Genomic DNA, 20,394 nt, shown 5'->3' with positions numbered 1-20,394 from the left:
ATGTTAAATTGGGAGAGCGTATTGCTTTCCGCATTCAGTGAGGTCTTGCGAATCTGATCCGCACTGTCGGAACAGGTCCGCAAGACCTTTAATAAATAGGCCCCAATGGGGGAGTTAAGGGCAAGATTCATATATGTTCAGCTACCAATGAGACACTAGTTCCCAGTAGTGCACTGCTTCACCTGAGCCTACCTAGGTATGCTTTCCAACAAAGAATACCAAAAGAACAAAGCAAATTAAGTAAATTGGAAAGTTGTTTCAAATTGCATTATCAAACTGAAACATAAAGTTTAATATTGAATTTACTGCCCCTTTAATGTAAGTGTAAAAATAACTTTTTTAGTCCTAGAAAATTTGACACAAACATGTTAAAGTATATGAGGAGACTCAGATCATAAGATGTGAAATCAATAATCAATTTATTTAATGATGGTCTTCAATATCAATGTCCATAATGAAGCCAGAGCTCATCTTATGTACAAATACATGCAGATAGGATGTAGCCAGGAATACAAGTGGTTTAGTTGGCAGCGATGGTGTTCTGGATCCAGGAGACGTAGTTGCAGACCTTGGTGTAGACACCAGGATAGTTCCTGAGAGCACAGCCATAGCCCCATGAGACAATACCCTGCAGCTGTCCGTTACACACCACAGGTCCACCGGAGTCACCCTGAAAGAAGGAAGATTATTATAACAGAAGAAATAGCTTGAAACCAAATTAGGGAGAATAAGCTAAAGGAGATGATAAATACATATGTGAAATATTAAATAAAATATGAGCAGTCAGTTCATGACTTTATTAGACGTATCAGTAAAATAGTGTGTAAAAAAAAGAAGGTAAATAAGATAAAAATATTTGTGCAAAGAAAAAAAAAAAAAAGAAGAATATAAGGGGAGTACGCATTGTATTTTGAGTATTTAAGAAATTGTATGTACAAAGTTAAGTTAAAGGGAAAGTCTAATCCAGAATTATTATTGTTTAAAATGCTAATGTTCCCTTTATTACCCATTCCCCAGTTTTGCATAAGCAACAGTTATATTAATATACTGTTTACCTCTGTGACTACCTTGTATCTAAGCCTCTGCAGACTGCCCCTTATCTCAGTTATATTAATATACTGTATACCTCTCTGACTACCTTCTATCTAAGCCACTGCAGACTTCCCCTTATCTCAGTTATATTAATATACTTTTTACCTCTGTTATTACCTTGTATCTAAGCCTCTGCAGACTGCCCCTTATCTCAGTTATATTAATATTCTTTTTACCTCTGTGACTACCTTCTATCTAAGCCACTGCAGACTGCCCCTTATCTCAGTTATATTAATATACTGTTTACCTCTGTGATTACCTTGTATCTAAGCCTCTGTAGACTGCCCCTTATCTCAGTTATATTAATATTCTTTTTACCTCTGTGAGTACCTTGTATCTAAGCCACTGCAGACTGCCCCTTATCTCAGTTATATTAATATACTGTTTACCTCTGTGACTACCTTGTATCTAAGCAACTGCAGACTGCCCCTTATCTCAGTTATATTAATATACTGTTTACCTCTGTCACTACTTTGTATCTAAGCCTCTGCAGACTGCTCCTTATCTCAGTTCTTTTGAAAGACTCACCATTTAGCGAATGAGGAGTGTTATCTTTATGGCACACATAAACCCCACTGTCTAACTGTTAAAAACTGTCAAAATCCACTGATATAAGGCAGTCTTTAAGGGCTTAGAAATTAGCATATGTGCCTTCCTAGGTTTAACTCTCAACAAAGAATACAAAGAGAACAAAGCAAATTTGATGAGAAAAGTAAATTGCAAAGTTTTTTTAAAATTGCTTGCCCTATCTGAATCATGACAGTATAATTTTGACTAGAGTGTCCCTTTCAAGTTAGATTAATAGAAAGAGGACAGGTGATGTTACCTGGCAGGAATCCTTGCCACCTTCCAGATATCCAACACAGATCATGTTGTTGGTGATCTCTCCTGGGTAGGCACCGGTACACTGGGCAGTAGTCAGGATGGGGGCGCTCACGCACTGCAGGAGATCTGGGTAGTTGGCTACAAATGAAACCATTAAATCATTAAGCAACTAGTTCAGATTCTACGTAGCCATGCAATAAGCTTTTCTTCTATGCTATTATTTTATACTAGATATACAAAATGATTCTCTAGCAGAAACACTGTACCCTTTATGTGGGTTTGCATATTCTCTGAGAAATAAACGTATTAAGCTGTGCTTTAAAAAGGAATAGCTCAAACAAGCAATGGCTTTAGCCTTAGATTTATTTATAGAACATGTTACACTGAATATTTAGTAATAGTTACTCACTGCCACTGCTGAGTGTGTTTCCCCAGCCAGAGATCAGACAGCTGGTGCCAGCCGCGGCACATCCAGAGGGCAAAGCTACAGCCTTCACATAGGAGTTCAGGGTGGCGGCAGAGGCGAGCTTGATGAGCATGATGTCATTGTCCAGGGTCCTGGAGTTGTAGCTGGCATGTCTGATGACCTTGGCAGAGTTGATGAACTGCTCTGTGCCCTCACTGGTAACGATGTTGTGCTCTCCCAGTCTGACCTGGATGCTCCTGCAGGTGTAATGAGATGGAAAATCAGAAAGGAATGTAGACTGCAATTTGAATCAGAAAAAAATATCTTCATGAAATATAATTTTGGAAATTTACACCTAGATTACGAGTTTTGAGTTAGAGCCTGTGCGGTGCTAACGAGCAGTTTATGCTCACCGCTCACTTGCAGACAACGCTGGTATTACAGGTTTTTAGAAACCCGGCGTTAACCTCAGAAAAGTGAGCAAAGAGCAAAATTTAGCTCCACATCTCACCTCAATACCAGGGCTGCTTACGGTAGTGGTAAGCAGGTAATACGTGTTTGTGCACGATTTCACCGTAGGGATCAATGGGGGATAGCCGGCTGAAAAAAAAACCTAACACCTGCAAAAAAGCAGCATAAAGCTCCTAACACAGCCCCATTGATTCCTATGGGTTAATCCTTTTTATGTCTACACCTAACACCCTAACATGAACCCAGAGTCTAAACACCCCTAATCTTATACTTATTAACCCCTAATCTGCCGCCCCCGACATCGCCGCCACCTACATTATAGTTATGAACCCCTAATCTGCTGCCCCCAACATTGCCGAACCCTACATTATATTTATTAACCCCTAATCTGCCGCCCCTGTCGCCACCACTATAATAAAGTTATTAACCCCTAAATCTAACACTAACCCTAACCCCCCTAACTTAACTTTAATTTAAATAAATCTAAATAAAATTAATACAATTCACTAAATTATTCCTATTTAAAACTAAATACTTAAATAAAACGTAAACTAAGTTACAATTACACCTAACACTACACTATAATTAAATAAATTACCTAAACTAAATACAATTAATAACAATTTTAAAAAAATATCTAAGGTACGGAAAAAAACAAACACTAAAGGGCTATTTGTAATTTAGTGTAGGGTAGGGCTTTTTTTTATTTTGTTAGGGGGATTAGACTAGGTGTAATTAGTTTAAAATTCTTGTAATTATTTAATTATTTTCTGTAATTTAGTGGGGGGGGGGTTCATACCTTATATATTTTTTTTAAATTGTAATTAATTGTATTTAGTTTAGGTAATTTATTTAATTATAGTGTAGTGTTAGGTATAATTGTAACTTAGTTTAGGTTTTATTTTACAGGTAAATTTGTCTTTTTTTAACTAGGAAGTTATTAAATAGTTAATAACTATTTAATAACTATTGTAACTAGTTAAAATAAATACAAATTTGCCTGTAAAATATAAATAAACCCTAAGCTAGCTACATTGTAACTAATAGTTATATTGTAGCTAGCTTAGGGTTTATTTTATCGGTAAGTATTTAGTTTTAAATAGGAATAATTTAGCTAATTATAGTAATTTTATTTAGATTTATTGTAATTATATTTAAGTTAGGGGGGTTAGCGTTAGACTTAGATTTAGGGGTTAATACATTTAATATAGTGGCAGCGACGTTGGGGTCGGCAGATTAGGGGTTATTAAATGTAGGTAGGTGTCAGTGATGTTAGGGCCGGCAGATTAGGGGTTAATAATATTTAAATAGTGTTTGCGATGCGGGAGTGCAGCGGTTTAAGGGTTAATATATTTATTATAGTGGCGGCGATGTACGGTTCGGCAGATTAGGGGTTAAAAATTTTATTTTAGTGTTTGCGATGTGGGGAGGGCCTCGGTTTAGGGGTTAATAGGTAGTTTATGGGTGTTAGTGTACTTTTTAGCACTTTAGTTAAGAGTTTTATGCTACGACATTGTAGTGTAAAACTCTTAACTACTGACTTTAAAATGCGGTATCAGGCTTGACAGGAGAGGGTCTACCGCTCACTTTTTGTCAGACTCGTAATACCGGTGCTATGCAAGTCCCATTGAAAAGATAGGATACGCAATTGACGTAAGTGGAGTTGCGGTATTTCCGAGTCTGGCCAAAAAAGTGAGCGGTGAGCCTGTCATTTAAAGACTTGTAATACCAGCGGGCGTTAAAAAGCAGCGTTGGGAACTCTCAACGCTGCTTTTTAAACCTAGCGCACAACTCGTAATCTAGCCGATAGTTTTTTGAATAAACTTTAGAAGACATATTTGAAAAGTATAGCAGAAGAAGATATAATTAACTATAGATGCTTGGGGGCTATATATGAATATTAAAAACAACTGTAGGAAAAGTAGTACATGAAAACAATTCAAATAGCTTACGCTTTGTAGCAGTGAGCAGCAGACACAACCCACAGGTTGTTAATCAGGGACCCACCACAGAAATGGTAACCGGAGTTCAGAGACACCTGATATGGGAGAGCATTCTTGCCACAGGTGTAACCTCCTACAATCTTATCATCATCATCAAATGCAGCTGAGAACATAATATTACACAGATAAAAGAATGTTAGACTTTTTTAGAGTTTCTGACCAATTTGTTCATAAATATCTCTCTAATGTTAGTGATGCAGCATCCTAAAACAATGTAGCCTCTTGAAAAGTCATGTTAAACATTAGTAATAATTTATTGGGGATGTTCTAAATTCTTGTTAGCTTTTACATGATGCTAGCACTTATTGATAGTGTATATTTTCTGTGTTTCACACTTACCAGCAGCTCCCAGGAGCACACAGAGCAGAAACAGCTTCATCCTGGAGATATGTTGGATGGATATGTTTGTTGTAGAACAGCTTGGTATTTATATGGTTTGTTGGTGGTAATCGTTCTTTACCTAACACCTTGTGTCACATCATGGAAACGTGGTCTAGTTAATCAATACTCAATGTATAGATATCAATAGGTAGCTTATCAAGGGACTTGTGCTATTTTAGTCATAGAAAGTACACATGCAAGAGATAATGTAACAACAAAATTTGTTTTTCTGATTTATCAACTTCTATCACCATCAAGACATTTTGAAAAAAGATAAGAACAACAGACTCTCATTTTAGAAATCTATTCTCAGAAAAAACTAGCAAAAAAGTAAGCTCCATATAAATTATTGCACCTGATGTAGAAATTAGAAAATTATATTTTAATTGAATAAAAAAATGATTTTAAAAAATCTTACTTTTCTATCGGCCAGATTACGAGTTTTGCGTTATGGCTCATAATGCTGCTTTTTCACTACCGCTGTTATTGTGAGTCTTTTAGGTATAGCTGTACCGCAAACTTTTTTGGCCGTAACGCAACGTAATTCGTACCACCATCTAAAGTCAGTAGTTATGGGTTTTGTGCTACAAAGCTGTAGCATAAAACTCATAACTAAAGTGTTACAAAGGACATCGCCACCCCTATAATAAACATATTAACCCCTAAACCGCTGCATTCCTGCATCGCAATAACTAGTTAAATATTATTAACCCCTAATCTGCCGCCCCCAACATCACCGCCGCCGCCACTATACTAAAGTTATTAACCCCTAAACCTAACCCTAAGTCTAACCCTAACACCCTCTAACTTTAATATAATTAAAATACATGTAAATAAAAATTACTATCATTAACTAAATAATTCCTATTTAAAACTAAATACTTACCTATAAAATAAACCCTAAGCTAGCTACAATATAACTAATAGTTACATTGTATCTAGCTTAGGTTTTATTTTTATTTTACTGCTATTTTTGTATTTATTTTAACTAGGTTATTAACTTTTTACTAACTACCTAGTTAAAATATATACAAAGTTACCTGTAAAATAAAACCTAACCTGCCTCACACTAACACCTAACATTACACCAAAATTAAATAAATGACATTAATTAAATACAATTAACTAAATTACAAAAAAATAAACACTAAATTACACAAAAAAAAGAAATTATCAAATATTTAAACTAATTACACCTAATCTAATAGCCCTATCAAATAAACACCCCCCCATAAAAAAAACCCTAGCCTAAACTAAACTGCCAATAGCCCTTAAAAAGGCCTTTTGCATGGCATTGACCCAAAGAAATCAACTATTTTAACTGTAAAAAAAATACAAACAACCCCCCAACAGTAAAACCCACCACCCACACAACCAAACCCCCCAAATAAAATCCTATCTAAATAAACTTAAGCTCTCCATTGCCCTGCAAAGGGTATTTGGATGGGCATTGCCCTCAAAAGGGCATTTAGCTCTTTTTCTGTGCCCAAAACCCTAATCTAAAAATAAAACCCACCCAATAAACCCTTAACAAAACCTAACACTAACCCCCAAAGATCCACTTACAGTTTTTGAAGACCGGACATCCATCCTCAACCAAGTCTTCATCCAAGCGGGCAGAAGTCCTCAACGAAGCTGGGAGAAGTCTTCCTCAAGGCGGGCAGAAGTCTTCATCCAGACAGCATCTTCTATCTTCATTCTTCCGACGCGGAGCAGGTCCACCTTCAAGACATCTTGCGCAGAGCATCCTCTTCTTTCGCTGGCTATTGAAGAATGAATTTTCCTTTAAATGATGTCATCCAAAATGACGTCCCTTGAATTCTGATTGGCCGATAGAATTCTATCAGCCAATCGGAAATAAAGGGTAAAAATCCTATTGGCTGATGCAATCAGTCAATAGGATTGAGCTTCAATCCTATTGGCTGATTCAATCAGCCAATAGGATTGAGCTTGCATTCTATTGGCAATGCCCTGCAAAAGGCCCTTTTAAAGGCTATTGGCAGTTTAGTTTAGGCTAGGGTTTTTTTGGGGGGCTTTTTTATTTTGATAGGGCTATTAGATTAGGTGTAATTAGTTTAAATATTTGATAATTTCTTTTTTATTTTGTATAATTTAGTGGGGTTTTTTTTTGTAATTTAGTTATTTGTATTTAATTAATGTAATTTATATAATTTTAGTGTAATGTTATGTGTTAGTGTAACTCAGGTTAGGTTTTATTTTACAGGTATATTTTTATGTATTTTAGCTAGGTAGTTAGTAAATAGTTAATAACTATTTACTAACTAGTCTACCTAGTTAAAATAAATGCAAACTTAGCTGTGAAATAAAAATAAAACCTAAGATAGCTATATTGAAGCTATTAGTTATAGTGTAGCTAGCTTGGGGTTTATTTTATAGGTAAGTATTTAGTTTTAAATAGGAATAATTTAGTTAATGATAGTAATTTTTATTTAGATTTATTTTAATTATATTAAAGTTAGGGGGTTAGGGTTAGACTTAGGGTTAGGTTTAGGGGTTAATATATTTATTTAGTTTTAGTGATGTGGGAGGCCAGAGGTTTAGGGGTTGATAACTTTAGTATAGTGGAGGTGGCGATGTTGGGGACTGCAGATTAGGGATTAATAAGTGTAGGTAGGTAGCGGCGACATTGGGGGCGGCAGAATAGGGGTTAATAAGTGTAGGTAGGTGGTGGCGATGTCAAGGTGGCAGATTAGGGGTTAATAAATGTAATGTAGGTGGCGGCGATGTTAGGGCGGCAGATTAGGAGTTAATAAGTGTAATGTAGGTGGGGGCGATGTCAGGGGCAGAAGATCAGGGGTGTTTAAACTGGGGGTTTATGTTAGGGTGTTTAAACATAAATTTTCTTTCCCCATAGGAATCAATGGGGCTGCGTTACAGAGCTTTACGCTCCTTTATTGCAGGAGTTAGTTTTTTTTTACCTGGCTCTCCCCATTGATGTATATGGGAAAATCGTGCACAAGCACGTAAAGCCAGCTCATAGCAGCGCTGGTATTTGTGTGCGGTATTAAGCTCAACGCAACCATATTGCCCGCTAACGCAGGTTTTTGGAAAACCTGTAATAGCAGCACTATTAAAGGTAAGCGGTGGAAATAACTTGCAAGTTATTGCCAAGCCAGCCATATTGCAAAACTAGTAATATGGCCGAATGTTTCTACTCCATAATCATCAATATTACAAATTGCAAGTGTCCTTAAGCTACCTTAAGCTAAATCTCTCCAAAACTGAGCTCCTTATTTTTCCCCCTTCTTTTAAAATCTACACCCCCCATCTCTCTATAACTGTTGACAACTCCATCAACGCTCTGCGTCGCTCCACAAGACTCTCCCCTAGTTTTAAAAACTTCAAGCACTCCCTAAAGACTCCCTGCTGTTCAGGGATGCATACAACCTACTCTAAGGGATGCATACAACCTACTCTAACCTTTCTTTATACCAGTTCCTCTCCTCCATTCCTTTCCCCTTGAACCCGCTTAGCATAAAAGCCTAAGAGCCCAGTTGTTTGTAGATCACCTTCTTTAGAGCTGACTACAACAGTGCGAATCTTGGCAGGGCCCTCTACCCGTCTGATCCCTATAAATGTTTTGTTGTATTTCACCTTTGCTTATAGCGCTGAAGAATCTGTTGGCGCTCTACAAATATCCGATAATATATATATATACAGAGAGAGAGAGAGAGAGAGAGAGAGAGAGAGAGAGAGAGAGCCATTGCTGTGTCATGTATTTGAATTCAGTTTTATATACGTTCTTGATGTGTACAATGAATTATTTTATTGCAATATACTGTAAGTACTTTATAGTTGTATTTAACATGTTTTAACCTCCAGAGATATCTTAGAAATTATAAATGAATAATCAAAAGATCATTTGTGAAAATGCAAAAACGTAAAGATTGAAAAAGTCCAATATATGCTGCTTGAAACTAGACAACAATGGGCTAGATTACAAGTGGTGATAACTTATACTTTCGCTCTCAAGCTAACTAGCGCACATATTACAAGTGGTGCTAACTTATACTTTCGCTCTCGCTCTCTAGCTAACTAGCGCACATATTACAAGTGGTGGTCTAACTTATATTTTCGCTCTCTAGCTAACTAGCGCACATATTACAAGTGGTGCTCTAACTTATACTTTCGCTCCCTAGCTAACTAGCGCACATATTATAAGTGGTGCTCTAACTTATACTCTCGCTCTCCAGCTAACTAGCGCACATATTACAATTGGTGCTCTAACTTATACTTTCGCTCTCTAGCTAACTAGCGCACATATCACAAGTGGTGCTCTAACTTATAATCTCGCTCTCTAGCTAACTAGCGCACATATTACAAGTGGTGTTCTAACTTATATTTTCGCTCTCTAGCTAACTAGCGCACATATTACAAGTGGTGCTCTAACTTATACTTTCGCTCTCTAGCTAACTAGCGCACATATTACAAGTGGTGCTCTAACTTATACTTTCGCTCTCGAGCTAACTAGCGCACATATTACAAGTTAAATATAAAAAGTTAGAGCAAAAGGGAAAGTCCATTGCTCTCAAACTTAAGAACTTCGGCTATCGTGACCGTGCTAACTTCTCCCCATAAACTATAAAAATTCTTTAAAAATCCTAACCCTTATCACTTGCTCGGTAACCCAACTGTGCTAAATCTGAAGGTAGTTATGAATACTTTAAATTCCAATGTTCTTCACATAGAACCAAAGTCTGTTGCTACACTGAGTGACCCGGGAGGAAGCTAAAACAGCTTGGTTTGCAGGTCGCTCAAAAGGGAAGCACTCTCATAAGCGGGAAGCTGGATAAAGACCACAAGATAAGGATTGTTGACAGCACGCTGGAATTCAGACTATTCAAGAGTGGTGAGAGTGGAAAGGGGCCCCTTAGGTGAGAGTTTATCTCTCAGTAGGAGTTCCCCAAGGCCACTTCTATTCGCTGTGCAAGTCCCTCTACTAGACCTATAGCCTATTTTTCCGTCTCTATACTGTGGGACTGCAGCGTTGCTATATTTGACGGCTATGCATGATTACTACTAAACTGCACAAACTGCTTATGATTGCAATTGCTTACTAATGCCCTATGATGATGTGCGGTAAAAGGCACAATAATTACCTGCTTATCTTTGCTGGTTTACAATACCTTGACGGCTTTGCTATACATGCGTGTGTTTTACTATAAAGCCAAGCATCGATATTATTAACTTCTAACAAATGGACTTTCATGTTTGTCTGTTTATACGCTGTACTTACTGTGATGTGTATTATGCCATTTCAAGTTATTGCGTAATATGGTGCTTTTAGGTTTAACAGCATTTATTTGAGGCCATTACAGAGATAAGGTAGTAAATTATCGTCTCTCTAAAATTAGAAAAAAACATACTTCTCTCTACCATGGCCATTGGTGTATGTTTTTAACTTATTTAAGGTGGATTTTGTTTATGATTTAGATATTTGTAATGAATACATTTATATATTATATAAGATACTGTGTATTCCAAATCTTTGCTTTTGGTGTGATTTAATACTCTTATATAAGCGGATTCTCTGATAATGAAATATAGTATTGATTTGATCAGTGTTGGCTAAGGAATACATTTTTTTCTCCTTTTTTCTTTAATTTTCTGCTCTGCTAAAGGTATTATATATAAATATACAGTATATATAAATATATACATATACTGTACCTATATGAACATAAATATTTACACTTTACTTATATACAGACACACGCTCAAGCACAACATGTAACTTACAAGTTATATTACCAGCACAATTTAACAAGGTCAAGAAATCCATTAAGATAAGCCGCGCTCGAGTGAAGTCAGACGCACAAACCCTTCTTGGGTTAGAGAACTTTACCATGGATTTGATATCAAATTGTGACGCTATAGGTAGCCTAGTCAAGCAATACTGGTTATTGTGCATGCGTTCATTAGCAAACCACTTTTAATCTAGCCCAGTGTGTTTATTAATATTACAATTATATATGTTTTATTAAATAGGTGTTTATATGCGTATAGTACTTTATTTTAATGTGTTTTACATGTGTTTTGTGCAACTTTTGTTTTAACCCTTAGAGGCCTATCTATCATATGTCTGTCGGACAGACATGAGCTGCTGCTGGTGTAACGCCACCCCCTGCAGACTCGTGGCCAATTGGCCGCTAGCAGGGAGGTGTCGATCAACCTGATCGTACTCAATTGGGTTGATTTTTGGCGATGTCTATCTGCCTGCTCAGAACAGGCGGACAGGGTTATGGAGCAGCGGTCTTTAGACCGCTGCTTCATAACTGCTGTTTCTGGCGAGCCTGCAGGCCAGAAACACGTGGCCTCAAGCTTGATAGATAGGCCCCACTGGGTATGATTTATCAAGTTCTAAAGACCTCTGCTCCATAACTTGTCCACCTGCTCTGAGGCCGCGGACAGAAATCAACCAGATCGAATACGATTGGATTGATTGACACCCCCTGCTAGCGGCCGATTGGCCTCGTATCTGCAGGGAGCGGCTTTGCACCAGAACTGCTGATACAATGATAAATGCTGACAGCGAATGCATTTATTGATGTGCAGCGGACATGATATGCTACATCGTATCTTGTCCGCTCGCACTATGATAAATATAACCCTTACAGTTTACTTCATTTCTCAAGGTGCGCTAATTATTTTAACACAGTTTTTGCTTGGACTCGAGTGTAACCAATAACTTTCAACTTGTAGTACCAGCAGAAATTAGTACGGTCGCAATATTCATTGAAAGAATAAGCTGTGATCAAACAAAGTTGGCCGCGCTAACCCTTCTCTGATTAGCGAGCTTTGCAATGGAATTGTGATATTCCACAAAAAGGATGAGAATCTAGTGCACTATTAATTAATAACTGATTATTATGATATGCCAAACTTGATTTAATTGATAAAAAATTTTTTAAGGGTTATGAAACCCAACTTTCTTATTTTCTTCTATTTTCAAATGTACTTCATTTTCTTGGTGTCCTTTGTTGAAGGAGTAAAATTGCACTACAGACACACGCTCAAGCACAACAAGTCACTTTCAACTTATATTACCAGCACAATTTAACAAGGTTAAGAAATCCATTAAGATAAGCTGTGCTCGAGTGAAGTCAGACGCACAAACCCTTCTTGGGTCTCGAGAACTTTCACATTGGGGGAGTTAAGGGCAAGATGCAAATATGTTCAGCTACCAATGAGACAATAGTTCCCAGTAGTGCACTGCTGCACCTGAGTCTACCTAGGTATGCTTTTCAACAAAGGATACCAAAGAGCAAAGCAAATTAAATTAAGTAAATTGGAAAATTGTTTCAAATTGCATTATAAAACTGAAACATAAAGTTTAATATTGAATTTACTGCCCATTTAATGTAAGTGTAAAAATAACTTTTTTAGTCCTAGAAAAATTTGACACAAACATGTTAAAGTATATGAGGAGACTCAGATCATACGATGTGAAATCAATAATCCATTTATTTAATGATGTTCTTCAATATCAATGTCCATAATGAAGCCAGAGCTCATCTTATGTACAAATACATGCAGATAGGATATAGCCAGGAATACAAGTGATTTAGTTGGCAGCGATGGTGTTCTGGATCCAGGAGACGTAGTTGCAGACCTTGGTGTAGACACCAGGATAGTTCCTGAGAGCACAGCCATAGCCCCATGAGACGATACCCTGCAGCTGTCCGTTACACACCACAGGTCCACCGGAGTCACCCTGAAAGAAGGAAGATTATTATAACAGAAGAAATAGCTTGAAACCAAATTAGGGAGAATAAGCTAAAGGAGATGATAAATACATATGTGAAATATTAAATAAAATATGAGCAGTCAGTTCATGACTTTATTAGACGTATCAGTAAAATAGTGTGTAAAAAAAAGAAGGTAAATAAGATAAAAATATTTGTGCAAAGAAAAAAAAAAAAAAGAAGAATATAAGGGGAGTACGCATTGTATTTTGAGTATTTAAGAAATTGTATGTACAAAGTTAAGTTAAAGGGAAAGTCTAATCCAGAATTATTATTGTTTAAATTGCTAATGTTCCCTTTATTACCCATTCCCCAGTTTTGCATAAGCAACAGTTATATTAATATACTGTTTACCTCTGTGACTACCTTGTATCTAAACCTCTGCAGACTGCCCCTTATCTCAGTTATATTAATATACTGTTTATCTCTGTGACTACCTTGTATCTAAGCCTCTGCAGACTGCCCCTTATCTCAGGTATATTAATATTCTTTTTACCTCTGTGACTACCTTGTATCTAAGCCACTGCAGACTGCTCCTTATCTCAGTTAAATTAATATACTTTTTACCTCTGTGATTACCTTGTATCTAAGCCTCTGCAGACTGCTCCGTATCTCAGTTATATTAATATACTTTTTACCTCTGTGATTACCTTGTATCTAAGCCACAGCAGACTGCTCCTTATCTCAGTTATATTAATATACTTTTTACCTCTGTGATTACCCTGTATCTAAGTCTCTGCAGACTGCTCCTTATCTCAGTTATATTAATATACCGTTTACCTCTGTGACTACCTTGTAGCTAAGCCTCAACAGACTGCTCCTTATCTCAGTTATATTAATATACTGTTTACCTCTGTGACTACCTTGTATTTAAGCCTCTGCAGACTGCTCCTTATCTCAGTTATATTAATATTCTTTTTACCTCTGTGACTACCTTGTATCTAAGCCACTGCAGACTGCCCCTTATCTCAGTTATATTTATATACTGTTTACCTCTGTGATTACCTTGTATCTAAGCCACTGCAGACTGCCCCTTATCTCAGTTATATTAATATAATGTTTACCTCTGTGAATACCTTGTATCTAAGCCTCTGCAGACTGCTCCTTATCTCAGTTATATTAATATTCTTTTTACCTCTGTGACTATCTTGTATCTAAGCCACTGCAGACTGCCCCTTATCTCAGTTATATTAATATACTGTTTACCTCTGTGATTACCTTGTATCTAAGCCACTGCAGACTGCCCCTTATCTCAGTTATATTAATATAATGTTTACCTCTGTGATTACCTTGTATCTAAGCCACTGCAGACTTTATGGCACACATAAACTAGCACTGTCTAACTGTTAAAAACTGTCAAAATCCACTGATATGAGGCAGTCTTTAAAGGGACATGAACCCCAATTTTTTTCTACCATGATTTAGAAAGAGCATAGAATTATAAACAACTTTCTAATTTACTTGTATTATCTAATTTGCTTTATTCGTTTGATATTCTTTGCTGAAAAGCATATCTAGATATGCTTAGTAGCTGTTGATTGGTAGCTGCCCATAGATGCCTCCTTTGATTGGCTCACCATGTGCATTGCTACTTCTTCACTAAAGGATATCTTGAGAATAAAGCAAATTAGATAATAGAAGTAAATTGGAATGTTGTTTAAAATTGTATTCTCTACCTTAATCATGAAAGACATTTTTTGGGTAAAGTGTCCCTTTAAGGGCTTTGAAATTAGCATATGTGCCTTCCTAGGTTTAGCTATCAACAATGAATACAAAGAGAACTAAGCAAATGTGATGAGAAAAGTAAATTGGAAAGTTTTTTTAAAATTGCTTGCCCTATCTGAATCATTACAGTTTAATTTTGACTAGAGTGTCCCTTTCAAGTTAGATTAATAGAAAGAGGACAGGCAATGTTACCTGGCAGGAATCCTTGCCACCTTCCAGATATCCAACGCAGATCATGTTGTTGGTGATCTCTCCTGGGTAGGCACCGGTACACTGGGCAGTAGTCAGGATGGGGGCGCTCACGCACTGCAGGAGATCTGGGTAGTTGGCTACAAATGAAACCATTAAATCATTAAGCAACTAGTTCAGATTCTACGTAGCCATGCAATAAGCTTTTCTTCTATGCTATTATTTTATACTAGATATACAAAATGATTCTCTAGCAGAAACACTGTACCCTTTATGTGGGTTTGCATATTCTCTGAGAAATAAACGTATTAAGCTGCGCTTTAAAAAGGAATAGCTCAAACAAGCAATGGCTTTAGCCTTAGATTTATTTATAGAACATGTTACACTGAATATTTAGTAATAGTTACTCACTGCCACTGCTGAGTGTGTTTCCCCAGCCAGAGATCAGACAGCTGGTGCCAGCCGCGGCACATCCAGAGGGCAAAGCTACAGCCTTCACATAGGAGTTCAGGGTGGCGGCAGAGGCGAGCTTGATGAGCATGATGTCATTGTCCAGGGTCCTGGAGTTGTAGCTGGCATGTCTGATGACCTTGGCAGAGTTGATGAACTGCTCTGTGCCCTCACTGGTAACGATGTTGTGCTCTCCCAGTCTGACCTGGATGCTTCTGCAGGTGTAATGAGATAGAAAATCAGAAAGGAATGTAGATTGCAATTTGAATCCGAAAAATATTTTTATATATTAAATATCATTTTGTAAATATAGATAATTAAATACAAAAAAACAAATGCTTTTTATAGAAGTGTTGACTTTAAAAGACATACAGTATATGAAAATATAGCAGAAGAAGATATAATTAACTATAGATGCTTGGGGGCTATATATGAATATTAAAAAAAAACTGTAGGAAAAGTAGTACATGAAAACAATTCAAATAGCTTACGCTTTGTAGCAGTGAGCAGCAGACACAACCCACAGGTTGTTAATCAGGGACCCACCACAGAAATGGTAACCGGAGTTCAGAGACACCTGATATGGGAGAGCGTTCTTGCCGCAGGTGTAACCTCCTACAATCTTATCATCATCATCAAATGCAGCTGAGAACATAATATTACACAGATAAAAGAATGTTAGACTTTTCTAGAGTTTCTGACCAATTTGTTCATAAAGATCTCTCTAATGTTAGTGATGCAGCATCCTAAAACAATGTAGCCTCTTGAAAAGTCATGTTAAACATTAGTAATAATTTATTGGGGATGTTCTAAATTCCTGTTAGCTTTTACATGATGCTAGCACTTATTGATAGTGTATATTTTCTGTGTTTCACACTTACCAGCAGCTCCCAGGAGCACACAGAGCAGAAACAGCTTCATCATGGAGATATGTTGGATGGATATGTTTGTTGTAGACCAGCTTGGTATTTATATGGTTTGTTGGTGGTAATCGTTCTTTACCTAACACCTTGTGTCACATCATGGAAACGTGGTCTAGTTAATCAATACTCAATGTATAGATATCAATAGGTAGCTTATCAAGGGACTTGTGCTATTTTAGTCATAGAAAGTACACAAGGAAGAGATAATGTAACAACAAAATTTGTTTTTCTGATTTATCAACTTCTATCACCATCAAGACATTTTGAAAAAAGATATAAAGAACAGACGCTAATTTTATAAATCTATTCTCAGAAAAACTAGCAAAAAAGTAAGCTCCATATAAATTATTGCACCTGATGTAGAAATTAGAAAATTATATTTTTATTGAATAAAAAAATGATTTCCAAAAATTTTACTTTTCTATCAGCCAGATTACGAGTTTTGCGGTAACAGGGGTGCGTTGCTAACAAGCATTTTTTTTCCAGCGCTCACTTAAGACAACTCTGGTATTACAAGTTTTCTGAATGGCTGCGTTAGCCTCAGAAAAGTGAGCGTTGAGCAAAATTTAGCTCCACATCTCACTGTAATACCAGCGTTGCTTAAAGGGACACTGTACCCAAAAATTTTCTTTCATGATTTAGATTGACATTTTAAGCAACTTTCTAATATACTCCTATTATCAAATTTTCTTCATTCTCTTGGTATCTTTATTTGAAATGCAAGAATGTAAGTTTAGATGCCGGCCCATTTTTGGTGAACAACCTAAGCTATCCTTGCTGATTGGTGGATAAATCCATCCACCAATAAAAAAGTGCTGTCCAGAGTACTGAAACCAAAAAAAAGCTTAGATGCCTTCTTTTTCAAATAATGATAGCAAGAGAACAAAGAAAATTTGATAATAGGAGTAAATTAGAAAGTTGCTTAAAATTGCATGCTCTTTCTGAATTACAAAAGAAAACATTTGGGTACAGTGTCCCTTTAAGTCAGCGGCAAGCTGGTGTAAAGTGCTCGTGCACGATTTCCCCATAGGAAACAATGGGGCTGAGACGGCTGAACAAAAACTAACACCTGCAAAAAAGCAGCGTAAAGCTCCTAACGCAGCCCCATTGTTTCCTATGGGAAAATACTTTTTATGTCTACACCTAACACCCTAACATGAACCCCGAGTCTAAACACCCCTAATCTAACACTTATTAACCCCTAATCTGCCGCCCCTGACATCGTCACCACCTGCATTATACTATTAACCCCTAATCTGCCGCTCTGGACACCTCCGCCACCTACATTATACCTATGAATCCCTAATCTGCTGCCCCTAACACCGCCGACACCTACATTATATTTATTAACCCCTAATCTGCCACCCCCAATGTCGCCGACACCTACCTACAATTATTAACCCCTAATCTGCTGTCCCCAATGTCGCTGTCACTATTCTAAATTTATTAACCCCTAAACCCTAACCCTAACCCCCCTAACAAATCTAATTTAAATAAATCTAAAGAAAATTACTAAAATTAAATAAATTATTCATATTTAAAAGTAAATACCTATAAAATAAACCCTAATATAGCTACAATATAACTAATAGTTACATTATAGATATTTTAGGATTTATTTTTATTTTACAGGCAACTTTGTATTTATTTTAACTAGGTAAAATAGTTATTAAATAGTTATTAACTATTTAATAACTACCTAGCTAAAATAAATACAAAATTACCTGTAAAATAAATCCTAGCCTAAGTTACAATTACACCTAACACTACTCTATAAATAAATTAATGAACTAAATTAAATTAAACTAATTACAATTAAATTAATAAACTAAATTACAGAACCCCCCCCCACTAAATTACAGAAAATAAAAAAAATAAAAAAAAATTTTTTAAACTAATTACACCTAATCTAATCCCCCTAATAAAATAAAAAAGCCCCCCAAAATAATAAAATTCCCTACCCTATATTAAATTACAAATAGCCCTTAAAAGGACCTTTTGCAGGGCATTGCCCCAAAGTAATCAGCTCTTTTACCTGTAAAAAAAATAATACAATACCCCCCCAACATTACAACCCACCACCCACACACCCCTACTCTAAAACCCACCCAATCCCCCCTTAAAAAAACTTAACACTAACCCCCTGAAGATCAACCTACCTTGAGCCGTATTCACCCAGCCGGGCACAAGTGGTCCTCCATACGGCAGAAGTCTTCATCCGATCGGGTCAGAAGAGGTCCTCCAGATGGCAGAAGTCTTCATCCAGACGGCATCTTCTATCTTCATCCTTCCGGCGGGGAGCGGGTCCATCTTCAATCCAGCCTCCTCTTCAAACGAAGTCCGAAAGAAGAATGAAGGTTCCTTTAAATGACGCCATCCAAGATGGCGTCCCTTGAATTCCAATTGGCTGATGGAATCCTATCAGCCAATCGGAATTAAGGTAGGAAAAATCCTATTGGCTGATGCTATCAGCCAATCGGATTAAAGTTCAATCCAATTGGCTGATCCAATCAGCCAATAGTATTGACCTTGCATTCTATTGGCTGTTCCAATCTATTGGAAGTTCAATCCGATTGGCTGATAGCATCAGCCAATAGGATTTTTCCTACCTTAATTCCGATTGGCTGATAGGATTCTATCAGCCAATCGGAATTCAAGGGATGCCATCTTGGATGACGTCATATAAAGGAACCTTCATTCTTCGTTAGGACTTAGTTTGAAGAGGATGCTCCGGGTCGGCTGTATTGAAGATGGACCCGCTCTGCGCCGGAAGGATGAAGATAGAAGATGCAGCCTGGATGAAGACTTCTGCCGTCTGGAGGACCTCTTCTGCCCCGATCGGATGAAGACTTCTGCCGTATGGAGGACCACTTGTGCCCGGCTGGGTGAAGACGGCTCAAGGTAGGGTGATCTTCGGGGGGTTAGTGTTAGGTTTTTTTAAGTGGGGATTGGGTGGGTTTTCGAGTAGGGGTGTGTGGGTGGTGGGTTGTAATGTTGGGGGGTATTGTATTTTTTTTTTTACAGGTAAAAGAGCTGATTACTTTGGGGCAATGCCCCGCAAAAGGCCCTTTTAAGGGCTATTTGTAATTTAGTATAGGGTAGGGAATTTTATTATTTTGGGGGGCTTTTTTATTAGGGGGATTAGATTAGGTGTAATTAGTTTAAAAAATTGTAATTTCTTTTTTATTTTCTGTAATTTAATGTTTGTTTTTTTTCTGTAATTTAGTATATTTAATTTAATTGTAATTAGTTTAATTTAATTTAGTTAATTAATTTATTTATAGAGGAGTGTTAGGTATAATTGTAACTTAGGTTAGGATTTATTTTACAGGTAATTTTGTATTTATTTTAGCTAGGTAGTTATTAAATAGTTAATAACCATTTAATAACTATTGTACCTAGTTAAAATAAATACAAAGTTGCCTGTAAAATAAAAATAAATCTTAAAATAGCTATAATGTAACTATTAGTTATATTGTAGCTGTATTAGGGTTTATTTTATAGGTAAGTATTTAGTTTTAAATAGGATTCATTTATTTAATTGTAGTAATTTTATTTATATTTATTTAAAATAGATTTAAGTTAGGGGGCTTTAGGGTTAGGGTTAGACTTAGGTTTAGGGGTTAATACATTTAATATAGTAGCGGCAACGTTGTGGGCAGCAGATTAGGGGTTAATAAATGTAGGTAGGTGTCCGCGATGTTAGGGACGGCAGATTAGGGGTTAATAAAATGTAACTAGTGTTTGCGAGGCGGGAGTGCAGCGGTTTAGGGGTTAATACATTTATTAAAGTGGCGGCGATGTCCGGTCGGCAGATTAGGGGTTAAAAAATGTTATTATAGTGTTTGCGGTGTTGGGGGGGCCTCAGTTTAGGGGTTCATAGGTAGTTTATGGGTGTTAGTGTACTTTTTATCACTTTAGTTAAGAGTTTTATGTTCTGGCGTTAGCCCATAAAACTCTTAACTACTGACTTTTAAATGCGGTAGAAGTCTTGACAGGAGAGAGTCTACCACTCACTTCTTCCAAGACTTGTAATACCGGCGTTAGGAAAATCCCATTAAAAAGATAGGATGCGCAATTGACATAAGGGGATTTGCGGTAACCTCATGTCGCGGAAGTAAAGTGAGCGGTACACCTGTACTTGTCAAGCTTGCAATACCAGC

The 20,394-nt window shown here is 36.9% G+C and overlaps 2 protein-coding genes across 2 annotated transcripts; both read right to left on the bottom strand.

Annotated features, from left to right (window-relative positions):
• Positions 1 to 402: 402 nt before the first annotated feature.
• LOC128639676 (trypsin-like) lies at positions 403 to 5,176 on the bottom strand. The gene is made up of 5 exons (XM_053691799.1): positions 5,137 to 5,176; positions 4,747 to 4,900; positions 2,327 to 2,580; positions 1,919 to 2,055; positions 403 to 670 (listed from the first exon to the last, which is right to left on the bottom strand). Exons 1-5 carry the CDS (start codon positions 5,174 to 5,176, stop codon positions 521 to 523), a joined length of 735 nt encoding a protein of 244 aa, XP_053547774.1. The 3' UTR covers positions 403 to 520.
• A 7,587-nt stretch (positions 5,177 to 12,763) lies between these two features.
• On the bottom strand, positions 12,764 to 16,232 carry LOC128639675 (trypsin-like). Its single transcript, XM_053691798.1, has 5 exons — positions 16,190 to 16,232; positions 15,800 to 15,953; positions 15,270 to 15,523; positions 14,862 to 14,998; positions 12,764 to 12,913 (listed from the first exon to the last, which is right to left on the bottom strand). The coding sequence occupies exons 1-5, from the start codon at positions 16,230 to 16,232 to the stop codon at positions 12,764 to 12,766; spliced, it is 738 nt and encodes a 245-aa protein (XP_053547773.1).
• Positions 16,233 to 20,394: the final 4,162 nt, after the last annotated feature.

The sequence above is a fragment of the Bombina bombina genome, chromosome 9 (genome assembly GCF_027579735.1).
Source record: "Bombina bombina isolate aBomBom1 chromosome 9, aBomBom1.pri, whole genome shotgun sequence".
NCBI classification, from domain to species: Eukaryota; Metazoa; Chordata; class Amphibia; order Anura; family Bombinatoridae; genus Bombina; species Bombina bombina.
This window is presented reverse-complemented; position numbering and strand designations above follow the sequence as displayed.